General features: G+C 41.1%; 1 protein-coding gene across 1 annotated transcript in view; it reads left to right on the top strand.

Annotated features, from left to right (window-relative positions):
- Positions 1 to 27,532, top strand: part of CWH43 (cell wall biogenesis 43 C-terminal homolog) — a 30,460-nt gene extending 2,928 nt beyond the window's left edge. Inside the window, exons 3-16 of the mRNA XM_054383137.1 lie at positions 1,788 to 1,908; positions 2,021 to 2,175; positions 3,970 to 4,171; positions 5,149 to 5,237; positions 6,960 to 7,214; positions 10,910 to 11,035; positions 12,856 to 12,935; positions 14,314 to 14,419; positions 17,120 to 17,255; positions 19,397 to 19,546; positions 22,440 to 22,584; positions 23,755 to 23,816; positions 25,346 to 25,501; positions 27,445 to 27,532. Of these exons, the coding sequence (XP_054239112.1) occupies positions 1,788 to 1,908; positions 2,021 to 2,175; positions 3,970 to 4,171; positions 5,149 to 5,237; positions 6,960 to 7,214; positions 10,910 to 11,035; positions 12,856 to 12,935; positions 14,314 to 14,419; positions 17,120 to 17,255; positions 19,397 to 19,546; positions 22,440 to 22,584; positions 23,755 to 23,816; positions 25,346 to 25,501; positions 27,445 to 27,532 (1,871 nt within the window). The remainder of the gene's footprint in view (positions 1 to 1,787; positions 1,909 to 2,020; positions 2,176 to 3,969; positions 4,172 to 5,148; positions 5,238 to 6,959; positions 7,215 to 10,909; positions 11,036 to 12,855; positions 12,936 to 14,313; positions 14,420 to 17,119; positions 17,256 to 19,396; positions 19,547 to 22,439; positions 22,585 to 23,754; positions 23,817 to 25,345; positions 25,502 to 27,444) is intronic.
- Positions 27,533 to 27,784: the final 252 nt, after the last annotated feature.

The raw sequence follows: 27,784 nt of genomic DNA, 5'->3' as shown, positions 1-27,784 counted from the left end.
CAGTCTTTCTTCACAGGAGAGATCTTCAAGTCCCTTCATCATCCTTGTAGCTCTCCCTTGGACTCTCTCCAATGGAGAGAGGGTTTGCAGGTGTCCAGCTTGATTTTTTTGTTCTGTCTGAAAAAGACCAATAACGTAACACCACCCAAGAACAAACTCCCCCTGTGGTAGTGTTTATTTGCATACATGTCTTCAGACAACACAGAGTAAATTTCTGTGTTTGGATAGATGTGTTTGCGCTTGGGGTGCACTTGCTCAGCAGCAAAAGGTGTGTCTGCTGCAAGCAGGCAAACCCACACTGGCTTTAATCTGGCTAGCACAAGTGATGAAATATTTGAAGAGGCAGAGTCACAGATTTCAGCACAGTTTAGAAAGAGAAATCTGTGTGCATTGTACATGCAATCTCTGCTGAAGTCTGTACAAGTTCATCTTCACCACACTTTGATTTCATGTTACCATCTTTGCTCTGAGCTTTGCATCTTTTACTCTTGAGCAGAATGAGGAAATAGCTGGAGGATTCCTAGCATGCATCGCCAGAATCAGCAGCTCCATTTCAAGCCTTCCTTGCTTAACATCTTCTCAAGTCTGACTCATACTCACTTAGCAAATGGCTGGTAGCAAAACGATGTTGCTTCTGCTGCTGTTTGCCACTGGTCCTGTGCCAGAATTTGCTGCAGTGACTGAAGCTGTGAGAACGTGTGTGACCCATAGCCACCTGAACTGGATACCTGCTAAGGAGAGTTTGAAACTACTGATGAAGGAAATGTCATTGTGCCTTGGGAAATGGCAGAGATCGTAGAATCACAGAATCATAGAATCAAGAAGGCTGGAAGAGACCTCAAAGATCACTGAGTCCAACCTGTCACCCTAAATGTCATGACTGTCTAAACCATGGCACCAAGTGCCACGTCCAATCCCCTCTTGAACACCTCCAGGGACTGGTGACTCCACCACCTCCCTGGGCAGCACATTCCAATGGCCAACCACTCTCTCTGTGAAGAACTTTCTCCTCACCTCCAGCCTAAACCTCCCCTGGCACAGCTTGAGACTGTGTCCTCTTGTTCTGGTGCTGGTTGCCTGGGAGAAGAGACCAACTCCCTCCTGGCTACAACCTCCCTTCAGGTAGTGAAGCTTGTGCACAGTTCATTTTGGTGACTAGGAGAGTGACAGACTGTCAACAGCAACTCCAAGACCAGATACTGAGCCAGAGAAAGACTTGTTCACACCCACTAAGACAATTGCCTGCTGATTCCTGTGCACTGTGTGGTGACTGCTCCTTTCTAAAAGGGATGTGGCTTTAGCCATAGTGCACTTACATAGCTTAAAAGCCAAACTAGGTGCATAATGACAAAAGCCATATCTTTTTTTAGAAAGGAGCAGTCACCATGCATGATTTTATGGCTTTTGAGTTATGTAAGTGCAGTGTTTAGTATCATTTGTATATTCAGAGATTTTATCCATATATCCTATTTATGGACTCAGTGATCATAAGTACTTAATTTAAAGCAATCACTGCAGTCCTGGGTAGTTACTTTATAGTTTTTTTTGTTTGTTTTCTGAAAATGCTAACTGCTATAATGTCATCTATACCCAGTTTCCATCTATACCCAGTTTCCATCTATACCCAATTTCTTTGCTGTTTAAAAATGTGCATTGTCACATGTTTTCAGATGAATGGTGTAGCCAGCCAAACTGCAGGCAAGGCTGAACTTATGCACAGGAAATCCTTGTTACCTGATTTCTCTTGCCCATTGAAGCAACCTCTCTCTTTGTGTGTTTGTTTGTAGGAAGCTTAGCATCATACCAGGCACCAAATGCTGCTATTAGACTGTTCATCTTGGCTGCAGGTGTTTCCTCCTCATTGCTGGTTCAAACAGTAACATGGTGGTCAGGAAACAGTTTACAAAGGTATTTTCTTTTTCCTGATGGAATTGTAACTGATTATATACCTTTTTTTTTTTCCTTTTCCCTGGGAATTGTTCCTGAAAAGCATCACTATTTCAAAACCCAATTCTTACAGGTTCATCAGGATATGGGGCTTCATCCTGGGCAAGATAATGCTCCTTGTCCTTCGCATCTGGTACACATCACTAAACCCAGTCTGGAGCTCACAAGCTGCCAATGCTGCCATACTGACAGTTGGGTTTATAGCTGCAGTGGAGAGAATTTACTCAGGTAAGCATTTTACAGCACAGAAGGTAGTTATGGAAACACCTCTCTGTGTGACACTGAGTTTTGGTTCTTTCATTTTTTTTCCCCACTACAGTTGGTTTTAGACCTGATGCATGAGCATTACAGAATTTAGAAACCAGGGGCTATTTCCTTCTGCCCATGACGTGGCAGAATCAATATCACAATTCATACAAGCTGTAGGAGTTGGTGTTGGAACTGCCAACTAATTGCAGTGACAGCAATGCAAACAAAGGCATAACCTAAACCAATAAAACCAGAATGGATTATCCTCATTCCAACATGAAACATCTGTGGCATTTCAGTTGTTTTCTCAACTCAGTCTGCTCTTTGAGTTTCTCTACCAGTGCATGTTCTTTGGCAGAGAAGGGGAGATGGGACCAACCTGGGAATCAGCTGATGGGACAAAATAAACAGAAAGGAAGAGCGGACAAGTTCATAGAATCATAGAATCAACCAGGTTGGAAGAGACCTCCAAGCTCATCCAGTCCAACCTATCACCCAGCCCTGTCCAATCACCCAGACCATGGCACTAAGTGCCTCATCCAGGCTTCTCTTGGACATCTCCAGGGTCAATGACTCCACCACCTCCCTGGGCAGCACATTCCAATGGGCAATCACTCCCTCTGTGAAGAACTTCCTCCTAATATCCAGCCTAGACCTCCCCTGGCACAACTTGAGACTGTCCCCCCTCATTCTGCTGCTGGTTGCCTGGGAGAAGAGACCAACCCCCACCTGGCTACAACCTCCCTTCAGGTAGATGTAGACAGCTATGAGGTCTCCCTTGAGCCTCCTCTTCTCCAGGCTAAACACCCCCAGCTCCCTCAGCCTCTCCTCATAGGGTTTGTGTTCCAGGCCCCTCACAAGCTTCGTTGTCCTTCTCTGGACGCGTTCCAGTACCTCAACATCTCTCTTGAATTGAGGCGCCCAGAACTGGACACAGTACTCAAGGTGTGGCCTGACAAGTTGTCCTTGTCAAAATTTGCCTGAGTTCTTGGAGTGTCTGGGCAGAGAACACAGCAGTGGGGGCTGACATGGGCTAAGCACACTTTAAAACTGTGAAGTTGTTACTGCCAAGTAAGACAGCAGGGTTGGCTTGGTTACTTAAGGCAGCTCATGTTAAATCCTCAGAATTTCCTTCTCCGTGTGACCTCAATGAATTAATTGAAAGATAAGACCTTATCAATGTGTAAATGGGTATAAATTTACATAATGTGTATTGTTTGTAGACTTGCATGACATGACATAAATTAATATAATGTAGAAAGGGAATCTACTGCAGGAGAGTAGGAAAAGAATCTGTCCTCTTCCTAGGTGACAAAACAATGTGTCTGTGCAGGTAAAGGAGCTGCTTTCTCCTTAGATGAGAGAAGATCTAAAGTGCAAGGAAAGAGGAGAATAGAAGGAGGGGAGTTTATTTCTGGCTGCTTTGGAAGTGTCAGGTTTTGTTGTTATCAGAGTTTAGAATTTCAGAGAACAGAATCCTCTGAACAAATTTTAGTAACTTTTCTGCTGATTTTTCAAAGCCAGTTTAATAATTTAAATTCCACTAGTGTGCAGAATAATGCTATGGGTGGGTTGCCATTTCCTGACATAGCCAGGAACGTGATGAGAGATTTTGTCTTACCTATTTCCACAAATGATGAGATAAGTTACCTTTTGTGCCTGAGCCAGTAATTTATTCTGGTAATTTTGTGATCTTGTCTATTTCTTTTTCTCAGTAACCCTTTGTAATAGGATTTGACAGTTTGTTCAGCTATATTTCTATTCTTATTCTAGGTGGAGACAAGAGGAAACAAGATGCAAACAAAACTGGTAACGCAGTTAGAGAGACTGTTTCCCACCCTCACTGGCTTTTATCAGGGATTGCTTTTGGCAGCCTCATGTTCCTCACCCTGTGGATATTTGGAGAGGTCTCATTAATTTCTAGATGGGCAGTAAGTGGACATCCACATACAGGTCCAGATCCTAATCCATATGGGTAAGTGTTTGGGTTGGTGCTGGGTGGTGGTGTTGCAGTAGTAGCAAACCTGTAATCGAAACCTAATACTGTAGTGGATGACAAACACAACCAGATGGTTGTCTAAGAACTTCCACAGAATAAAGTAGGTTGACACAGGGGACTTGTGGATTCATTCTTGCTATCACCTTCATGCATGCTTTGAACCTTGTATCTACACCAATCTTAAAGTTTTCTGATACAGAATGATTTTTATTTCTGCAATAAAAACACTTAATTTGCCACATTGGAAAACAGAAAGTTAAATTAGGACTTATGAATGAAGTGGATCTATAATATGCAGTAAACGTATCTAGAATTTGACTTCAGAGAGGAGATGGTAGAAACTGTTGCACCTTGTGTGCAGAAAAAGAAAAGGTAAAGTGTGTGCAATAGTAAAAGATATACTTCTGTAGAAGTTTTGGTTAGTAAGAATTTAGTCTAATGATCTGTGCTGCTTATCTGGGTTCCAAAATCAAAAAAGACTGGATTAGTTACTCTGAGTCAACTACATGTAGCTCCTGGAGGTAGTAAGTTGGAATTATTATACACAAGAGATGCCCAAGACTGATAGCAATGTCAGATACAGAAGGATTCTCCATCTGACATGAAGAAAATACTTCTATTTGGGGTGGATTCCCACCTCTCATTTTCCCTGAATTCTGTTTGCATCCAGTATTTCAGTGTTGTGCTTTTGCTGCTGAACACAGCTTGCTTATACATGATGATAAACTCCCATTATTTTCACCTGGATTTTTTTTTTACATCCAGTAAAGGAGAGAAAATAGGGCAAGACATTAGATGAAGATATTTTGTGCTTAAGTTGAGCTCTGCTTGAAATAAAAGGATTGCAAAGTATTACCAAACATTCTTGTCTGTATGTCTAGAATTTTGTTTCCCAACACTGTGTTTATAAAATTATATTAATGGGTGGTTTCTTTTCCTTTCTATTATATTAGAGGTACAGTTCTTTTGGGCCTGGCTCATGGACTGATGCTTTCATTTTGGAGTTGGTCTTCTGTCACTAGTTTTGCCTGGTTTCTTGTAGGTAAGTGCAAACCCTGAGCAGAATTTTTGTTTCTTCTTTACTCAGGCCCTCTGGCCCTACACCACTTGTCAGAAAAGTCAATTGCTAATCAAAGTGTCTTTTAATCTGTCACTGACTGTACTATACACATCTGACCAGCTGACTGAGGGTTACAGGCCACATCTCCAGGCCATTGCAGAGCAGAAACCCCTGTTGAGGTTCTGTTCTCATGAGTAGCATCTCAGTTCTCACCATCTTCATTGTGTAAGGCTATACCTAGGGTTGTGAAATGCAGATGACACAGGCCTCTCTGTTTCTCAGAGGGCACAATAACTTGTAATTTAATGAGCAGTTCAGCTGGAGGGAAACTTGCCTCCTGTCTCCTTAGTTGCTGAGATCTTCAGGCAGTAAAATAGTATGGACATCAAAGCAGTTCTGCTGGAGCAATGTATTTGTGAATCAGACAACAGACAGCAGGTCTTGGGTGATGGATCTGGACATCCATTGTCAGGAGGATACTATAACTATGCTGTGGAGCATGGCACAATTAAGACGAGATGGAAATTCTGCTCTTGAACAGTGGAAGTGTGTTCAGGAGGTGTGTCCATACCACCTCAGCATGGATAGATGAATGCAGCTTGGTTTAATTTGTGGGCCCATCTGAGTGACGTTTAGTGATAGAAATGCTGTTTAAAAACCCTCATAAATCTGCTTACTTTTTTGCCTTAGCTAAATATTTGTAGGTGTTTATATCAAGAAGACAAAAGCAGTACGTCCTACAAACATGTAGTGATAAAGCGGGACATTCGAAAGGAAATGATGACTTATGTTTTGTTTTTCTTTTGCTTATTTATCTTTTCTTTTGGAGCACTTAAAAGCCAACATTTTCAAGTTATTTTCCACAACACTGAATACAAGAAATTTAATGCAAACTGCGTTTCGCCTAGTAAGGAACCAAAATAACCAAATATCAGGAAGTCATGACAAAGGCACAGGAGACTGTTTACAAGGGCCTGCAGTGACAGACCAGGGGCAATGGCTTCAAACTAGAGAAGGGCAGGTTTAGACTGGATATCAGGGAAAAGTTCTTCACTGTGAGGGTGGTGGAACATGGGAACAGGTTGCATAGGGAGGTGGTTGGGGTCTCACCTCTGGAGATATTCAAGGTGAGGCTCGACGAGGCCCTGGGCAGGCTGATCTAGTTCGGGATTTCCCTGCTGACTGCAGGGAGTCAGACTAGATGACCTTTGGAGGTCCCTTCAGACCTGGACCATTCTCTGATTCTATGAGTTGGCAACACTCAAACTGTCAGTTGCCCAGATAACTTACCTTTTGGTGCAGGTGTTAGTGTTAAGGAATGCATGGGCAGATTGCATGGATATCAGCATTTGATTCTTGATAAAGACAGGTTGCTGTTTTAAAACAAGTACAGAATGGTTCTTTAGCTGCTTCAAGCACTGTATTCTAAAATGCTCAGAACCTTGATGAGTAAAAGTAAACTATCAAAACTGTTTCTATGTGTGGTGTGAGAGTTAGTAACATTTTGTTACCTGTGATAAAGTAATGTGGTGCTGGGAAATGGAAGAGGAATTGCAGTCCTCTTAGTGACACAGCTCCATGGCTGCAAAGCACAGTTATATTTCCCAGACCCTCTTTTTTCTTTTTCTTGGCAGACTGTGATAAAGAAGGAGGCAGATAATGCACTGATTGTGACTCACTCTGTTCTTTTCTGTCCCTTCACAGGTTTAGCATCTTCAGCTGGTCTCCTTTATTTGCACACCTGGAGTGCTGCCGTTGCAGGCCATGTCCTTGCTGTCTTTACTATGTGCGTGTGGCCTCAGCTGGCTGGACACGTTGTTAGCTGTCAGCATCCTGGGAAAGCCATGAGCACAGCCATGCTTGCCTATGTTCTTGAATTATTCTTCTGTGTGTGGTGTACAGCTTATAAATTTGTACCTGGAGGAATCTACGCTAGAGAGAGCTCCCATCTTCTTTTAGGTATATTTATAACTATAACTAAATACAAATATGCTTGCCTTAGCCTCAAGTAGATGTTTGAAATGCATCTGATGTATAAATAGTCTTTCCAAATGCTCAGCTGCTGTTTGGTTTACTATGCAAGATTTTCTATGAGAAGATTAGTGAGACATGCAAGAAAAAAAATCTACTTGTTTTTTCACGGATAGAAATAGTTTAAAATGTGGAATGAAAACAAAATTCATTGGAGGGCAAATGACAAAATGAAACAAAGTCTGGTAGTAAACAACTGAGGAAGTGATCTGTTAATCAGTCACCCTAAAAATATGGTTACAATCCAGTGTGTGAAGGCACCTGTGTGCTAGCTACCTAAGACAGCAGTATTGTACCTCAGGTGACAATGTATTTTCTCTGGAAAGTCAGGGGTTTATGAAGGCTCTGTTACTGGGACTGTAACATAATTCAGTGCATTATTTAGCCCTGCACTGAGGAGCAAAGTGAAGCATCCTGCTCATCTAGCTAGTCTGCATTTGAGACCTGAGCTTCATTTCCATGTGGGTCTACTTTATGCTTTGTGGACACATCAGCGCATCTGGAGGAATATCAGTGGCAGAAACATACAGACAGGAGATGAAGAACAGAAATTATCAGGTATTTGCCAGTATGGAAGAACTGAGGTGAGCAAATATAAATGATTTAGCAAAAAGATCACTTGATGAATGTGAAAAGGTGGAAATGAAACCAGCTCTTTCTGATTTTGTTTCCAGAATTATTTTATTAATAGGTACCAACATGTTTAAGTGGCACGTTTCAGTGGTTGTATTTAAACCTGCCAAACCATTTTGGGCTAAGTGTGTGGCACATTTTAAAATATGCTACACATTATCCTATATTTTGTTTGAAAAGGACTAATGAAAGGTGTGCTTGACATCTTACTCCAGTGGTTTTAGAGTTTGTAAATGTCTTTGCAAGCACTTCCTGTCATTCCAGTTTCTGAGTCTCCTTATGTATGACAGCAATCACAGGCAGGGTTTCAGTTTATGTTGTGAGGAGAGTTCCATTATCTCTATTTGTTCTGAAAGCACTCTGGGGAGTCAGTAGGAACAGGTGCCTCAGTTAATGTTTGAAATTGTATGAAGAAAGCATGTGGTAGAGGAGTGTCAAATGCTTTCTTGGGTAATGCTTTGACAATAGAAAAGCTGTTCTGTAAAATCCCTCTGGATCATTTCCTTTGAAATACACAGTTGTGATTAATTCACTGGGCATGATCAGTGGGTAGATCACCCAGAGAGGCCCCTAATGGCAAGATATCTCAGCTGATTGCACTACATGAGTTTATACTCCAGCAGAGAACCCAGTTCCTGTCTCTTTTGGTGCCATCCCGTTGCTTATGAAGGATTTGCAACACATGCCATGAGATTGTGTATTTGTTGCTGTGCTTCTACCCTTACAACTTGTCCTTCTGGCAAACTGCTTATTTTCTTCTGGTTTCTTTCAGGTGCAAGTGCTATTTCTTGCTTTCTCCTCCTGTCCAATATCCTGCCTTTCTCTTGCCCCACTTTGGGTAGGGAGCTGCACCAGGAAAAGTGACAATGGAAGTAAGATCATTATATTCACAGTTTCTGTGCTGCTTTAGTGTGGTGTAACATAATGCTGAGGGGGCAGATCCCTGGTTTACCTTCACCTTTAATGGCTTTCAATCTGTCTGCCTTGGAGAATGGATTTGTGTGTACCCCTTCTTCATTGCACTAGACTCAGCTTCTTGGTTTGCAGACTTCCACTACAACTAATGTAACAAGTAAGGGCAACGAGAAAATACTGAGTAATTTGTTATGCCATCTTCACCTATGAGTCTGAATTAAAGCATGACTTCTACAGTTAATTAACTATACCACAAATATTAAAGACATGTACCTTCTCCAGCAGAGCTTTTAACCAATTTGTTAGACTCCTACATATTCTTTGCAGTTAATTGAATCCTTTAGTTCATAAAGGATGGGAGAAGAGCTTACACTATTAGTCTGAACTACCTATGGAAAAGGAACCACCACAGTGCATTGCAGCAGTTAGTGCCCTAAAGTCACTTATCAGCTTTCAAAAAGCATTTGTAGCTGTGTTTAATTATCTGTTCTGAAAATGTCCAGCTGCTTCTGTTGGCTCTGGAGCACAATACAAAATGCTGTCATATTCAAATGGCCTCCCTACCTGCTGCACACTGCTTACACTGTTTTTAGAACAAACTGTTGAATAATTGCTTTTGTAGCTCCTAGATAAAAATGTGTAACTTGTATCTTGGTGACAGAGCAGAAGATAACAGGCATCTATAATCATCAAAGTATTTTTCCATCAAGCTGTTACTTCAAGGTTCTGCAATATGTAGGTGTAATTTAATTGCTCTTGTCCAGGTTAATTCCAGTAAACTCTGAGCTGTAGCTTTTCTTGGGGACCTAGAAGCATTTTAGCACAATTTATCTGCCCTTTGTTAGTCTTTTTGTTGTAATATGATGAAATGGACTGCAAGTCAATCTTTGCTCAAGAGTGTGCTTGAGCTTCTGTGGCAGTTAGTGTTAGGATATACAAAGGTGGAGAAGCCTGCTGAAAGATCTGCTGCTTTGTCCCAGATCAAAGGATTAAAGTATTTTTAATGCTGTTGTTCTCCCACTTGGTACATGAATGGAGGCAAGGGAAAAATATGGTTTCATAAAACTATTTCATGAACAGAAGAAACCTGATAAAATGTCCAGTGGTAGGACTCACTAGTAGCAGCAGAGTTAGGATCTTGCTGCTTTTCCATGGTGGATAATAATAGAGGGTTTGATGACTGCTCAGCTAGCACCCAGTGCAGGCTGATGCTGAGGACCACAAAGTTACCTGGTAGTATCATGATCCTTAGGGTGCTGGATTGCAAGGCAAGAGTGAGAACAGCTTTAAATTCACAGAATTGTCAGGGTTGGAAGGGACCCTGAGGATCATCTAGTTCCAAGCCCCCTGCCATGGGCAGGGACACCCTCCGCTAGATCAGTTGCGTTAGTGTCAGTAGCCTACCCTGTGCTCAGCCTCAAAGACCCAAAGGTGGACTGTATTTTGAAGCTTTCTGTAGTCTGGAGTAGAGTTCATAATGTGAAGGGGACTTTGGCTGGATACTTTTAGTGTTAGGTCTGCTCTTCAGTGATCTGCACAAAGCAGGCTTAATAAAGCTCTTTCAGGTGAATTAAATCTTAGCAGCACCTTCTTTGGAAAAAGAAAAACAACCACCAAAAAATATGATGTTGAACTTCATTATTTTTGTGTGAAACAGGTGTTCAGCTAACCTTTCAGCTTTGAGTTCCTATTGCAATACTCCTATTTTGATATCTTTCTTTTTTTTTGAGATACTTATCTTTAGTGGCCTGTTTAATATCACTGGCTCATTTTGTTGGAAGCAATGCTTATGTCAACAAGTACAGGTATGTGAATTAAACACTTTTGAAGTGCTTCAGGCATTTGTGACAATGATAAGCAGGATCTTCTCTATCAGTAAGTTTCATGTTGCCTGTGTTACTACATTGGGTATGGGATTTATCTCTGTTTGTGCTTTGAAATGTTTTTGTTGTTGTTGCAGCCATAAGGTTGAATGTAACACACCAGCTGGGAGTTTAGAAGTGGTGCATTTGTGAGCAGTGTTTAATATGTTGAAGCTCTATGGAAAAAAAGAACAAATCACTTATATTTTACAGGGTTTATAATGTTATGTATTGGGGTAGACTTTCTAAAAGGACCCAAGAAAGACCTTAGCTCTGTCTTTGAAGTAAAGAGCAACCAAAAGCTGCTGTTCAAAAAGACTAAAACCTACATTAAACTATGTAAGTATAATTTTACTTCCTGCTGTCTCTAGGAATACTGTCTAAGAAAAAAATAATGCAGGGGAGTGTTTCTCTCAGATGTTTTAGGCATGCTTTTTTGGTGGTAAAGCCCTAGTTCTATTATTAATGATGACATACACTGCTGGAAGAGCTGATACACTGTGGTCACAGTTGAGAGAGAGGCTATTCCTCATGGAGTGTAGTAAATGGAGACCAGAAAACAGGACCTGAGGGAAAAAAGATGAAAATGGATTTGATATCATTTGTGATTTCTTTTTGGTGGTTGAGGAGCAGGTTCTTCTAGATCTTGGGATTTCTTCCGTGTGTATACCAAAGACAGGAATGATTTCCTAGCCCATTCAGTGTGTTGATTTTGAAGCAGTTCCGTGTAACATCCTTTAGCTGCATAAGCTGGCTGGCAATGGGATGGGAGGTGGCTGGCCCAGGAGCTGCTGTGTAATGTGACACCCCTCCAGCGTTCTGACGCAGTCCTGCAAAGCCTGTTGTGGCTCGCACAATCCAGACACCTTGCTGCCTGTCCAGGCCAGGCCTGTCCTCAGCAAATCTTTGTCATCCCCTGCCTTTGAACTGTGCCTAGCGATCCCAGCCTTCCAGATGTGTATGAGGTCTTCATTTTTCCTTAGGTTTTGAAGAGAGACTAAAAAGTTTGAGATTTTACTGCTTTCTGGCTTTTAAACTTCTGGAATCTATGCAAATGATATTTTCAAGTATTTCTCTGCAATCATTTGAGCTTCAGATCTCTTTTTGTTGCTATCTTACTTTTGCTAAGGAAAATGTCTGTCAATATTTTCAGCTTTCGTAAAGAAAAAATTGCTGGGTGTTAGGGCATGCTGACCTTGCAGAGATCAGGATGCTGAAGGTTCAGATTTTTTCTTCTCTGTGTCTTTGAATCAAATCACTTATGATCTATATACCTCATTTGGAAAGTGAAGAGCGAGCTGTTTCTGAAATCTTTATGAAGGTATTCAGGGGCCAGAAGAATGTGACCTCTGAGAGTTTGTGTGGTAGAGGCAAGGTGAGCATCAATGCAAGTGGTTTGAATATTGCCACTCAAAAATCTTTCCACAAAAGTGAGTAAATAGTTCAAAATGCTATCCTTCACAAAGCTGATTCTGTGACATTGCAACAGTAGCTCTCATACTTTCTCATCCTGCCCTGACTTGCAGCATTTCTCAACATCCCCCTTAAGCACCTCTGAGTCTTGCAGAGTATGAAATTGCTTGACCTTTGCCAATGCAAACAACATCTACTTTCTTCTGATGTCATCCATGATAAAAAGGGTGAACATTTTACACAGAATTATTCAAGACAACTTGCATTAAAAAAAAAAGGTTTAAAGATTTGGTGAAAGAAAAAACTGGAATTAATGAAAGAGAGACAGGGAGCTGGGGTTGTTCAGCCTAGAGAAAAGACTCTGGGGGGACCATAGAGCTGCCTTCCAATACCTGAAGGAATCCTACAGGAAGGCTGCAGAGGGACATTTCCTAAGGGTGTCTAGAGACAGGACAAGGGGAATGGTTTGAAGCTGAGGGAGAGTAGGTTTAGACTGGATCTTAGGAAGAAGTTCTTCAGTAGGAGGGTTGTGAGACTCTGGAATATGTTGTCCAGGGAGGCTGTGGCTGCCACCTCGCTAGGGGGAGTTAAAGGCCAAGTTGGATGAGACCTTAAGCAGTCTATTGTACTTGAGAGGTTGCAGTATATGATCTCTAAGGTCCCTTCTGACCTTAGCCATTCTATGAATTTTAACATTCTTTTATCTTGCTTTAAAAAACAACTTTTCTGTGTTTTTCTCTTTCAAGTATTGTGGCTGCTTGTTGGTGTTGGTTTGCTAGGACTGGGTCTACGTTATAAAACCTACCAGAAGAAGTTGGGCCAAGGGGTGAGTAGTGTGTTTGTGGAAATTGTGGCTTGCAGATATACAGTTAAATGCACATGGGATATCTTGAGTGTGTTGGTTGGTGCTGAAGAAGCCTTTGGACCAGTAATGAAGTATTCATCAAAACTATTGCAGGTGCAAACAATTGAATTTGTAAATTCATGCTGAACATGGGAAAAGTCTGGATCTTTGGAGATTTATGGTGCTGCTATGAAGTGTTACGAAAAACTGAGAGATGCTTGCCTCAGATTTTTAAGGATTACTTTTATAAATGAGTTTATTTGACTTGTATTCAAAAGTTGACTGGACAGTGCTGTTGCAGCCTGATCTTGCATCAGGGAGGTTTGAACAGATAACCTTACCAGAGCTTGCTTCCAGCTGAAGGAATTCTATGCTTCTCTAAATGCATAACTCTGAAGTGAACCTCTCTGAAAAGCTGGCTGACTTAGATTAGATTCCCTATGGGAATTGGATGAAAATCAGAAACTTGGAGTTTTCTCTCTGTCAAAAAAAATTAGATACTGCAATGACAGTAACAGTGAAGATGCTTCATGCTCACAAAGTTTAGCATTTTGGCTTCCTTACAAATTGTCTACATGTATTGCTTGCCTGGTTAGTAATTTAAATTCAAAATTAGAGTTGTTTCAATCACATATAAAGTACTGTTTCCATTCTATGATTTAATGGATTACTAATATAAAATAATGTCTGCATTCTATGAGTTAATTTATCCCTAATATAAAATGGAATTCCTGATGCAATGTTTGCAATTATAAATTAGACTTTTTTTTTTCTTTTGGTAGCAGATCTTAAATAGTACTTTGAGACTTGCTCTTGGCATGTACTATTTTTGTGAGATAAATCACTGATGACAAACACAGGAAAAGAGGCATAAAAGGTGATCAGAGCTAAGCAGAAATTGTGTGTACATGCACACAGACACATACACCTTGCTTTTTAGAACTCATCCAGCTCTGTAGTACCTTATAAACTGGAAAAAAGTGAATAGTTCCATGTAAAAAGATGAAAAAAAATCTTTTATATTCATTTACTTACTGTTAGTCCTACAAATTCATTTGAACTATGACTTTTCCCCTGTTGATAATAGTTTTTTCTCAAAAATGCCTACCTTTGTTTTATAATCCTGACAGCTTTTAAGGACAACATGTTATTTAAAACATCTCTTCTTATATGTCTTTTATGATACCACTTATTTGATGATGTTGGCTGAAAAGGTATAATACATAAAAGTCAGATTGTACTTGACTATTTATGTATCTATCTATTTTTGTCTCTATGTATCTATCTATCTATTTCTCTCTGTCTCTTTCTGCATCTATCTACCTCTCTGTTTATTTATTTGTTTGTTTGTATTTTTGAGGTTCCAAAAAGAGACTTCTCTGCTATGATCTGGCCTTTTAGATTTGCATATGACAATGAAGGATGGTGTAGTTTGGAAGGATCAGCTCATTTGCTTAACCAGACAGGTAATATTTTTTCCCCCCTCCCACTTCATTTATATTTGAGAGGGTTCACTTGAAGAGACAGAAGCAAGAACAGCTGCTGGGAAACTGAGTCCATTCTTGCATCAACACCAGAACCTGTGTCTAGCAGCTTTCTCCTGAATTTGTGAGCTGTTCCAATACAATCACTTCTGCTAAGAATCCACTTACAGAGATGATAACTTTAAAAAAGTGTATTTTAAAGAAGTTTCCTATTGGAGAAAACACTTAGCTTATTATTTGGTATTATTTTTTTCTCATATTGCTGATGAGTTACTTGTCTATAGAGGAATTCTTTGCATAAATGAAATAGCTGTAAATATCCTTTAGATCAAATTGAATGTTCTGGAACTTCTCTCTGGGTTTTTTCTAAGATGGTGAAGCATTATAGAATTCCTAAAGGGTCTGAAATTGACATGTCCTGCACAAGATGACAGGAGAAACAGGCAAGTCTGTTTCCATCACTGAGACAGAGCCATGGATAAAATGAAAGCAGTGATTGTAACTTGGTTGAGTTGTCATGATTTTAATGTACAAGTGTCTAACCTATCATAGAATGGTTTGGTTGGAAGGCACTTTAAGGATCATCTAGTCCCAACCCTCTGCTATTGGCAGGGACAACCTGTTGCTCATGGACAGGATTTTGGTTGGAAAATTAGTTATAGGAAATGAAGAATTTGGATCAAATATTGGTGCTGCTGTAGGGTGCATCAAAAGGAATTGATCCATGGTGCTTGTAGATGTTACTTGATGCTTGTGATAGCCATGAGATGAAGAAGACTAAGAGCTGCCACTTTAAGATTTAAAGCAGCTCAGGAGATTGGGAAGCATCCATGCTGCCATTCCAGCATTTGTTGTTGTTCTCACCTGTGATGTGAATGCACCACAGGGGCTTTTCTGAGCAGCTCAGGCTTGATAGACTCAAGCAGTGAGAAGGCACTGAGATAGGTGCTGCTGTGCAAGCCTTGATTCCTGGCAGAGATGTCCAGGAGTTGGTGAAGGGAGAACAGGTTAATTCATGCATCATTCACTTTGTTGTCCCATGACCAAAGGTTGAGAGGTCTGAGCAGTCTAGGCTGTCTAATGATAAGGCAACACAACTGGGACATTCAGTGAGTTGAAATTTGGGGCATTCGTGTACATACGTGATTCCATAGCTCACATCTGGGTATTTAGTTAATTTTCACATATTTATTTATGAGCCCTAATTAATGCATTCATTTCTGGAACCTATAGTTTAAATCAATGAGTATTAGAAAAACTGATTACCTGGTTATGTCCTTTGAGCATTCCTTCATGATAATGAAGCATCACCTCTAAAAGAAGCAATTGGGAAGACAAAAAGACAATAGATTTCAACATATCAATCTTAATTGCTGATTGCTGGAAACAGTATTCTGGAGTTCTGTGTTACATGCATATTGTTACATAAAATACCACAGGAAATGCAGAGTTAAGCTGGAGATTCTTGAACAATTTGTTTGCTAAAGAAGATTACCTTATTTCGAGAGCTCTGCAGAAAAGAGAGGATAAATTCTTCAGTGTAGGGGTTCTCTTTAACAATGTGGTGGTGTGATTTCCTTGGGCTCATCTTCTGTCTGTTGGAATGGTGAAGATGCAACATGCTTCTGGGACTGCAACTCACATCTACCCTGAAGGGAACCAACATCAGCCTCTCCCAAGGTTTCAGTCGTTGTTTCTGTCTATGCTAGTGATGCAAAAACAAAAGTCTGGGAATCCAGTTAAAAGTATCTGGGATGGCTTTTTCCCTGCTAGCATTGCTTTCATAGTGCTAAATAAGAGTTTTCAAAAGCAAAAAATCTTACATGACAAGAGTGGTGCTAGATGGGGTGATTCCTTATAGAAGGGCTGCAAATGAAGTGGTGACTTGGTCTGCTATCTAGGGTAGGAAAGCACTCCCAGGGGGGCATAGTCACATCAAGTAGGGAGCACTTGTTACTGCTGCAGCCATATGCACTAGCTGCTCAAGCTGAGCCTGAACAGCCAGCTTGCAGATTCCCACCTTCCTTCAATCATAGGCAGGCCTTTCTTAGCTGCCAGTTCCTTGAGGGGCTCCTCTGATATCCTGCAGCTAAAATACAGGGGACCCTGTTGTGATCCCCTGGCAAAATCATACCTCAGCATGAAAACAGGAGAGACCACAGTGCCCTGGGAAAGTGAGGTGTCTGCAGATGCTCAGCAGTTCACTAGAGCTGGAACCCTTCTGTTACCCTGCTTAGGGGCAGAATCTAGGTTGCCACGGGCAATTGTTTCAGCAGCAGCATCTTGCTCCCTTTTGCAAAGGACGCTTTGGAAGAGAATAGGATTTGGTAGATGAAGGTAAGTGCAGATGTGCTGTGCAGCACTTGTTCGTCGAGTTGAAAGCAGTAGACTTGCTCCTGTGCAATGCATGTTATGTCTTGTGCAGTGCTTTTGAAAAGGTCAGCACTAGGTGTGTGCAGGCCAGTCTCATGTGTGTCTGGTTGTGTAGCCTACAGTGACCAGAAGCTGGGGGTCTTTTTGCCAGCATTAAGATTTGGCCTGACTGGCTCCTTGAAGGGCTTGTGTCCTTCCCTGTGTAATCAGGAGGGAAATGATGACATTATGTAGTCATTTACAAATCACATTTATAGGTCACAGTTATAAATTTTGAAAAAAACTTTTCTTTTTTCTTCCCTATTTTAGGTGCAGATTTTATCACTATTATAGAGAGTGATGCCTCTAAACCATTCATTGGAAACAACGATCCAACAATGTGGCTAGGAGAAAGATTAGGATTTTACACAGATTTTGGTCCAAGCACAAGAGATCACACTTGGGGGTGAGTCATCTTTCCATGCACAGTGACAGGAAATAAATGTAAATACAATACCAAAGGCTTAAGTCCACTAGAGCAAGAATGACTGGAATAAAAGTCACTCTGATCACTTGTTGAAGCTTCTCTTTAAGAACACACTTTGATTCCTCAGCATTACACTGCAAGGCAGATGAAGTTTTCTCCTTGTTAAAAATTATCAGGTTTTTGTGCCTGTCCCTCTAAGCTGCTTTGGCTTTCATGATGCAGGGGATGGCATCCTGCCCCTTGATGATTGGAAGTTTAGTATTGTAAATAATAAATCTGATTCTCTTTTCTCATTGTTTTAATTAGGGCTATGAATATTCTAGATTTCAGACTTAAAAATCACAGAATCACAGAATTAATCAGGTTGGAAAAGACCTTTGAGATCACCAAGTCCGACCTATCACCCAACACCATCTGATCAACTAAGCCTCATCCAGTCTCTGTTTAAACAATTCCAGGGATGGGAACTCCAACACCTCCCCGGGCAGCCCATTCCAATGGCCAATCTCTCTGTCTGGGAAGAATTTCTTCCTAACATCCAGCCCAAACTTCCCCTGGTGCAGCTTGAGACTGTGTCCTCTCCTTCTGTCATTGGGTGCCTGGGAGAAGAGACCAATCCCCACTTGGCTACAACCTCCCTTCAGGTAGTTGTAGAGAGCAATGAGGTCTCCCCTGAGCCTCCTCTTCTCCAGGCTAAACACCCCCAGCTCCCTCAGCCTCTCCTCACAGGGCTGTGCTCCAGACCCCTCCCCAGCCTTGTTGCCCTTCTCTGTGATAGCAGTTGGCAAATGTCACTGCATGTTAGAAATGTAGAATTCATTAAATCCAGTTTGGGCTGGATGTAATGGGAAATGAGCATAGAAAGGAGCATGTCCATTTGACTGTATTTTTTTTTGTATCTGCTTTTACTTTAATGCTTGATCAACTCCCAGTTGCATATCTTTGACTATCTTTGCCCTCTGGAAACAGTGACTCATGATGTGGCTTTTTTTTTTTCAAGGAATGTGCAGATCTCTGTGGCAGGGGAAACTTCCTAGTGATGCTGCAATGATTACTGAATTCTTTTGCCACATGTGAGGGGCATTTTTAAAATTTCCTCTTCCAGAGCCTTTAAGTGATGCAGAATGGGGCAGAAAAGTCATTCTCTGAAATTTTCTTCATGAAGTACTTCTAAAAACCTGAGGAAAGATGATTTTAAGGTTGATTCCAAACAGAAGCTGAAATCTCCCACTTTGAAAATGTATTCCTAGCTGCTTCTGCTTATAATGAAATGCATTTTAATTATTTGTGCCACAATTATATATGCCAATATATATGCCACAATTATTGGTAGTATAAAATACTGTTTGGTCTGAGGATGCAGATTCTGAAAGGCTTAGTGTAAGAATTCATATACCTGGAATGCTGGTTTTTAGTGCATTTGATAATACGTTATTAGACATGTACATGAGTAATATTTTAGAGGAAAACTTTCTAAATTCATAAAAATCTGGTAGAGATGGTTTAGGTTTGGATATGGCAGAATCACAGAGTCCTTTTGGTTGGTAGATCTTTAAGATCATTGAGTCTAACCATTGTCTCAGTCTACCAGGTCTGATGCTGAGCCATGTCCCTGAGCACCATATCTCTGCATTTCAAACACCTCCAGGGATGGGGATTGTACTGGTTTTAGGGATATGCCTTTAAATTTTTTCACAGAGCTTTCAACCCACCACAGGGATTCAGCCACCTCCCTGGGGAGTCTATTCCAGTCTTTGAGAACCCTTTCAGTTGAGAAGTTTCTTTACTGTCCAATCTAAACTTCCCCTGGTGCAACTTGAGGCCATTTCCTCTTGTCCTGTCGCTTGGCTGGATGTGGCTCTGGGCAACCTGCTGTAGTGTGAGGTGTCCTTGCCCATGGCAGGGGGTTGGAACTGGATGATCTTGAGGTCCCTTCCAACCCTGATAATTCTGTGATTGTTAGTAAAGAGAAGAGACCAACCCCCACCTTACTTACAGCCTGCTTTCAGGGAATTGCAGCTGATTTGACTTCAGTGACCATTAGCCTTCTGCTTGCATTTTATTTGCTTAGTTCACACTTGTGAGCTACAAGATATAACTGTTTCCCTCTTCCCACATAGGATTATGGCACTATCAAGGTACCCAATTGTAAAATCTACACATCACCTTCTTCCGTCTCCAGAGGGAGAGATTGCTCCTGCCATCTCCATGACTGTCAACTTCACAGGGAAACTGGTTGATTTTGTTGTTGCCCACTTTGGAAATGAAGAGTATGTACTTTCCTTATTGTTACATGTGTCACACAAAGTTGTGTCACATCATTGTAATTCATAACCTTCAGGGATTTCTTTTGTGTCCCTTAAAATCTGCTGCTGCAAAGCTGATTCTAACAAGGATCATGAAGTAACTGCTAGGATGTAGCTACTGCTTTCAATCTTGAAGTATTTTTTTAAAAGAAGGTGTTCCCAAAACTCAGCTGAGCTTCATACCTGAGTTACTAGATACATAAAAGTATTGTATTACAACAAGTAATAGGGCTAAAGATAAATCCCAGTGCAGAACAGCATCCTCTGACTTTCTGCATGTTGGGTGGATGGGAGCAGGTAGATACAGTTACAGACAGACAGCATTAGTGGACAACTGATGTTTATTAAAATAATTTTTAAAAAAAATTTCTGAAACCTCCAAGAAAGGGCAGTGTGGAAACAGCAACAAAAATATCCATTCAATGTCCTTCTGACTATATGAAACTAGAAATATGAAATATGATCTCTGGATTCTGAAAGAAATAATTATACCAATAACTCAACTATATGATGGAAAAGATCATAGAATCATAGAATGGTCTGGGTGGGAAGGGACCTCCAAAGGTCATCCAGTCCAACCCCTCTGCAGTCAGCAGGGACATCCTCCACTAGATCAGGTTGCCCAGAGCCTTGTTGAGCCTCACCTTGAATATCTCCGTGGATGGGGCCTCAACTACCTCCCTGGGCAGCCTGTTCCAGTGTTGTACCACCCTATGGTAAAGAACTTGTTCCTAACATCCAGGCTCAATCTACATTAAGCTCTGTGTTTCATTTCTTTAAAATGATGTCTTGATTACTTACATGTAATGAATATGAATAAGGAATCATTTGCTGATGCTCCATGTAGCTGCATTTCCTCTTTGCTGCACCACTTAGTATGTTTTTAGACTTTAAAAATATTTGTTATAATTCATGGAGAGGAAAATGTATGTCTTGGGTGCATAATATAATACACAAAGAAGCTACTCAGAAAGTAGTAGGAATTCTCATTATCCCATGCTGAGCTTCTCTGTTTCCCTCCCCTGTGGAGAAGCTGTGCTCCAAGGATGTAACTTGATTATAGGTTTCCCTTTTCACTCAACATGTATAGTTATCAGAAATCACTCCCAATTTGAACTCTTGAAAGGAATTTCATTCTGTGCCTCACACAGATGATTTAACTTGCCCTCTGAGATACTGTCAAAGGAGAAGAAAACAGCACTGTATCCCCCCTCCCATCACAGAGGGAAAAATGAAGGGAAAATTATGGGGAGACACATGGGAAATGAGTGCAAATGAAATTATGTTTGAGGTGAATGAATCTGTAATTAAATGGCACGCACAACTGCTGGGGTTTCACCTTTTTTTTTTTTTTTTTCATCTGCTGCTTAGGATGACTTAAACTATAGAGTACAAGATAACTGGGGATTTTTTTAATAGACTGGTTTTAAAATGTGGAAATATAACAATCACAAAATGGCTTAAGTTGGAATGCACCTCAGAGATCATCTGCTGCAACCTCACTGCCATGGGCTGGGACACCTCTTGGCTGGACTTGGCTACTCAAGACATCATCTCAGTGTGGCCTTGAATACCTCCAGGGGTAGGCAGCCACAGCCTCCATGAGCAACCTCTTGCAGAGTCTCACCACCCTCCTACTGAAAGTCTTCTTCCTAAGATCCAGTCTAACCCTCCTTTCCCTCAGCTTCAAACCATTCCTCCTTGTCCCATTGCTAGACAGTCGTAAGAAAAGTCCCTCTGTAGCCTTCCTGTAGGATCCCTTCAGGTCTTGGGAGGCAGCTCTGAGGACCCTGTGGAGTCGTCTTCAGGCTGAACAACCCCACTTCCCTCAGCCTATCCTCATGGCAGAGGTGTTGCAGCTCTTGGATCATCTTTGTGGCCCTCCTGTGGACTTTCTCCAACAGCTCTCTGTCCTGTCATTTAAAAAGCTGTCATCTGGGGAGGTGTAATTCTGGAGAGAGCAGCTAACTGAGCAGGCAGCTTCACATACACCTAGGTCAGGCCTCTATTGAAATGATTGTGGGTTTTTGTCTGCTGTCTGTGTGCTCTTTCTCCATCATGTATTTGCTTCAGTCAGAAGTGCTGCTGTTTGGCCAGCACAGCAGCATTTAAATTCTTGTCTTCTTTTGGGATTATATTCCAAAATCAGCCTACCCTGGCTCAACGGTATTTAGCCCAGTCTACCAAAATGCAGAAGGGAATGTGATTCACACAACTGTTTAAAGTTATTAAGGTGAAGAATCACAGAGAAAGAATTGCCTTTACCTTGCCATGACAAACCCAAGGACAGGGAATGGGATCCAATGCAGTATTTTACCAAGCTCCACTTTTAGTCATGTTGGAACTGTTGTGTAAATCTTGTTAAAGAGGTAGAGAATAGCTGCCAAATCTTAAGTAGTGTTAATGAGATGATGTAGCTCTTAGGCTGCATTTCATAAAGACTGTATTTACCATGATCTATCCATCATAAAATCTTTGTTAGCCTCTGAGCTCTTTGTTACTCACCACACTGTGCTAGCACAATTAAATCTCAAGTACAGGCAGAGACAAAGCCTCAGATAACCAAAGCACTTCTATTCACATTTCCTAGTGTTGAGGTCAGTGTTAAAAACAGGACAGGAATAGAAAAAAAATTGTTCCTATAATGGTTAGAAAGAGAACTCTGCTTGCATCTACCATGGCCATATGGCTTCTATCATAGTGATCATTTTGACTCAATGAGCTTTCTGCAAGCTTTCATACTAATACCAACGGAAAAAAAAAAAAGTGTTAGATTTATTTGTGATTTATTATGGCATAGCATGAAGATTCTGAGCTCAAATGTGTATATGTTAAAGTCTTTTTCCATTTCTTTCAGAGAGGACTTGGACAGAAAACTTCAGGCTATAGCTGTTTCAAACCTGCTGAAGACTAGCTCTAAACAAGTTGTATTTCTAGGATACATCACTTCAGCTCCTGGATCCAGAGATTATACTGAATTAATTCAAAATGGAAATGTCCAGGTAATGTAAAAATGCTGCTTATTTTAGCAGTTGGAGGTGGTACATACTTGAAACATTTACCTTAGTATTTCAAATTGGTAGCTTAGAAGCAGACAAGTAAGATAATCCATGCACGTTTTCAAACACAATCTTCAGCTACTTCATGATGTGTTATAGAGAAGGTGGAGTTACAAAGGAAAAGAGCAAGAGGCAATGGGCAGCAGTTGCCACAAAGAAATTGTCAGTTGGAGAACAGAAGAAAAAGAAAACCATAGAAATCACAGTTAGGGCTGTCAGGCACTCAAAGAGGGGCCTAGAGAAGTTGTCAAGTCTCCATTTGTGGAGATATTTAAAAAGTAGCTGCATAAGTCTGTAAGTTCTGGAGCCCCTATTACAGGAAAGATCTGGAATTGCTGGAGTGTGTCCAGAGAAGGGCCACGAGGATGAGCAGAGGGCTGGAGCTGCTCTCCTATGAGGACAGACTGAGAGAGTTGGGGCTGTTCAGTCTGGAGAAGAGAAGGTTCTGAGGAGACCTTCTTGTGGCCTTCCAGGATCTGAAAGGGGCTACAAGAAAGCTGGGGAGGGACTTTTTAGGGTATCAGGTAGTGACAGGACTAGGGGGAATGGAAAAAAAATAGAAATGGGTAGATTCAGGTTGGATGTTAGGAAGAAGTTGTTCCCCATGAGGGTGGTGAGACACTGGCACAGGTTGCCCAGGGAGGTGGTGGAAGCCTCATCCCTGGAGGTTTTAAGGCCAGGTTGGATGTGGCTGTGAGCAACCTGCTGTAGTGTGAGGTGTCCCTGCCCATGGCAGGGGGATTGGAACTGGATGATCCTTGAGGTCCCTTCCAACCCTGACAATTCTATGATTCTAAGTCCCTGAGCAACCTACTTGAAGCATGAGATTGGGAGTGGATGATCTCCAGACATCCCCTCCACCTCTTATTCTATGATTCTCTAGTTTGAAAACTGAGTTCTGCAGTTTGGTTTTCTGTCAGGAGTTGTCAAAAAAGTTGTCAGATTTGCCTGCATCTAACAGTGTTTGGGTTTTTTAATTTCTACCTTATTACAGTGGTTTAAGCAAAACATTTTTCTGCAGCAGGTTTACACCTTGGTTCTGTTACTGGTTTAAAGCCTACTCATAAGGAAAGCTTGTCCTTGTTTGACTATTTTTTCCCCTTTCAACTACAGGATATTGACAGTACAGACCATGACAGGTGGTGTAGCTATATTATGTATCGTGGAGTAATAAGGTATGTTCAAGTGGATCAGTTATTCCTTGGTTCAAATATCTTTATGACAAGCAGTTTTACATCATTTACAGGTAATTATGGAAGAGTCTTACAGCCCTAAACCATCATCTGTGGACAGTTAGATCATGAAGTCATGTGAAACACCAATCTCAAAATGAATTGGTGTATTTCTGAGTGTAATTTACAAAGACAGGATTACAACTTTCATCCTTCTCTGTCAGATATTCTCCAATATTGTGTCCCCAGCATAAGGACACAGAGCTGTTGGAGTGAGGCCACAGGAAGGCTACAAAGATGATCCAAGGGCTGCAACACCTCTGCTATGAGGATAGGCTGAGGAAGCTGGGGGGGTTCAGCCTGGAGAAGAGAAAACTCTGGGGAGACCTTAGAGCTGCCTTCCAGTACCTGAAGGGATCCTGCAGGAAGGCTCAGAGGGACTTTTCATCAGGGAGTCTAGAGACAGGACAAGGGGGAATGGTTTGAAGCTGAGGCAGAGCAGGGTTAGAGTGGATCTGAGGAAGAAGTTCTTCAGCAGGAGGGTGGTGAGACTCTGGAATAGGCTGCCCAGGGAGGCTGTGGCTGCCTCCCCACTGGGGTTGTCAAGGCCAGGTTGTATAAGGCCTTGAACAGCTGAGTCTGGTTGAGAAGTGGCCCTGCCTGTGGTGGGGAGGTTGTAGCAGATGATCTCTGAGGTCCAACCTAAGGCATTCTATGACATCTAATCTTCTTGGGTAAGATGAAACTACATTTTCCCAAAGCTTTGGCTTTGCAGCTTTATCTTAAAATGCGAAGGCTAAGCCCTAATTTGTGACCCAGAAGATACAAATTTTGAACTGTGATTGTTTGGTTTGTTGAAGCAAAACATTTATCTGCTCCAGCCAAACTTTTTGCTGGATTTATTTGAAATTGTAACTGTGTAAAACTGTACTGAAGGACTTTGCTGAGTTCTGTGCACTTCATATCTTTTAATATCATATTGCTTGCAAATATCACTCTCTTGGTGATGTCTGTACCAGAATGGAATTCAGCTTATTTTGATAAACTGTGCAAATTCTCCATTGTTCACAGGAATAAAGCCAGTAAACTAGAAAGCTGTCTTAAGTAACAGTATTGAGTACAAATTAAAAAATCAAAAAAAAAACCAACAACCTAATTTGCAACCTAATTACTCTCATTACTCATTGAGTTCCTCTCTTGAATTTCAGAATCTCTTCAGTGAATAGAGCTGGTGATCTTATATCAGTGTGCATAGTCTAAAACTGTCACTTTAGGAATCAGTTTCTACATCTAGAACTTAATTTTGTTGTCAAACACTTTTCCTTTCTCCATTTTTCTACTTGTGACATTGTGTTACAGTGCTCATGTTTATGGAGCACTTTCAGTTTTTGGAAGGTGAGATTCACAGAAGTTGAATGTTTTGTTGATATGTTAAATAATAAATTTTTTGGGGGAAAAAAAGCCAAGAGTTAAGGATGTGGTGAAATTGCTTGGAGTTATTTCTTGTAACTAACTCTTCTTGTATCTGATAGGTTGGGTTATGCCCGTATATCTCATGCTGGTTTAAGTGACTCAGAAGTCCAGATGGCCAAATTTAGGATCCCAGATCACTTGGACAGTTATGTTGATAATGACAGAATTGTCACTGATCCCAGCCAAGTTCCTGAGGACATCCATTTTAATCCCAGGTTAGTGTGTCTCCAAAGAAATTTGGGGATGATGGATGTGACCTCTTGTAAAAGACTCTAGGATGAAAAATTGTTTGCAAAGTTGGGGGGACACTGGTTAGTGCCAAACTGAGAAGATGATGGGGCAAGGGCTCCTGACTTGTAGTTCATTTTTTCCTACTGACTTGGCATGTGCCTGCTGTATTGTACCAGAAATTGAAGGCAGCACTTCTTTCACCCAGGTGAGCCATTTCTGAGATGGTTTGATAGGGGTATTTGCCAAGTGATGTGGTGACTCATTTTTACAGACTATGAGATCTCCCATGTTTCTCAGCACTAGAATGAGGGTCTTACTGTACTGTAAGTACCACAAAAGACAATGTTAAGTATTTGCATCAGCATTTAAAACCAAACTGTAGAAATGGAGCAAAAAGAAAGGAGAATGCCTGATGCAGTATGTTAGGTATGTCAGGAATTATAAAGGGCTAGGTTGTAACAATTTTTTATTTCGCTATCGTTTTTCCACTGGCATTGCATAAGGAAGAGGCATGTAGAGAAAGGTATTTATTCTACACTGAATAGCAGTGGAAGAATAATGAAATTTGAGATAGATATTGCCACAGAGAGATCATTTCCAGCAGTGCAGTGTTTACTACTTCTAACATGGAGAAGGACACAGAGCTGTATAAGTAATCCAAGGGCTGGAACACCTCTGCTATGAGGCTGAGGAAGCTGGGGTTGTTCAGCCTGCAGAGGAGAAGACTCTGGAGTGACATTCAAGCTGCTTTCCAATACCTGAAGGGATCCCACAGGAAAGCTGGAGAGAGACTTTCCCTAAGTCCCTCTAATTGTCTAACAATAGGACAAGGAGGAATGGTTTGAAGCTGAGGGAGAGTAGGGGTAGACTGGAGCTGAGGAAGAAGTTCTTCAGTAGGAGGGTGGTGAGACTCTGGAATAGGTTGTCCAGGGAGGTTGTGGCTGCCTCCTCTCTGGGGGTGTTGAAGGCCAGGCTGGATGAAGCCTTGAGCAGCTGAGTCTAGTTGAGAGGTGTCCCTGCCCATGGCAGGGAAGTTGGAGTAGATGATCTCTGAGGTCCCTTCCAACCTAAGCCATTCTATGATATTAATTTCTTATATAGACCTAACAGTTGATCTTACTCACTTGTTATTTACCATTCAGTCACTGGCTTCCTGTCTAAGCAGGAGTTTGCCTAGTCTTTTCCACGTGATGAAACTTGCCTGCAGTTAGCATTCATGTTCACAGTTTTCTCAGTTGATTTCAGCACAGAATATTTTTTTTCTCCTAATTTATATCTGCCTGTTAGCAGAAAGTTTATAGCCTTTAGGAATAAGTTTCACTTTTTTCCAATTAACTATAGGTGTGGGGCTTTTTTAAATACAATGGCACTGCTCTGAAATGTTTTTTTAGCACTGATACTATGAATTAATGCTACATTTAACTTTTGCAAATCTCTCTACCATAATGGTCAGCAGTCAAAACATTCAGACTGAAATAGAGCATGTAAAATCACAATTTTCACCACAATTTTCAAAAGGAAGATGTGCCTTATTAACAACAGGGTTGGCTAGGGTTAGGGTTAGGGATGGTCTGGAGAGGTAAATTGTACCTCCACTGAAGTCAGTAGAAAAAACTTGGAGCATAGGATTTAAGAAGATAAATGCACAGCTCCCCTTTGTCAGCTGGAGTTCCATTTGTAGAGTGCCTGTGGCATTAATCCAGTCAGTGTAATTAAATGTCTCCATTATACTCAAAGACCTCTAGTTAGCATACACAGATCATTATTTATCTCTGAGTAGGGTTGTGGCCAGTTCCTGAGGAAACTATCTCAAACATTCAGAAGAAGTGTTAATTATGCTGTACTCAGTGTATGATTTAATTGGATGGGCTCAGTCATCTTGTAATGGATTTGTTTTGTCAAATGTTCTTTTTTTTTTTTTTTTTAGGTTTGGATCTTATAAAGATGGCCACAATTATGAGCATATTCATCACTTCCATATGAGCACTCCTAAATATTTTAAACAGGGAAATTAGAATGAGAAAATTCCATGTTGTTGGGACCAACAGGAAAGGTTTGTTGCTTGAAACTGAACTGGCAGCCAAAGAGGTGATGTTATTGGAGGATGAGCAAGTCCCACACTGAGTAACACTGTCGATGTCTGTGCAATAGTTGGTGACTCTTTTCTTCAGTGAGTTGCCCTCACTGTGAGAGAGAGCAGACACCTGCGTTTTGGTAAACTGGTATCTACCTGGGCCAGGTGCCTGCTCTGTACACAGCAAAGCAAA

This window comes from Indicator indicator, chromosome 8 (genome assembly GCF_027791375.1).
Source record: "Indicator indicator isolate 239-I01 chromosome 8, UM_Iind_1.1, whole genome shotgun sequence".
Lineage (NCBI taxonomy): Eukaryota > Metazoa > Chordata > Aves > Piciformes > Indicatoridae > Indicator > Indicator indicator.
The sequence above is the reverse complement of the archived record's forward strand: the minus strand, read 5'-3'. Positions and strand labels throughout refer to the sequence as shown.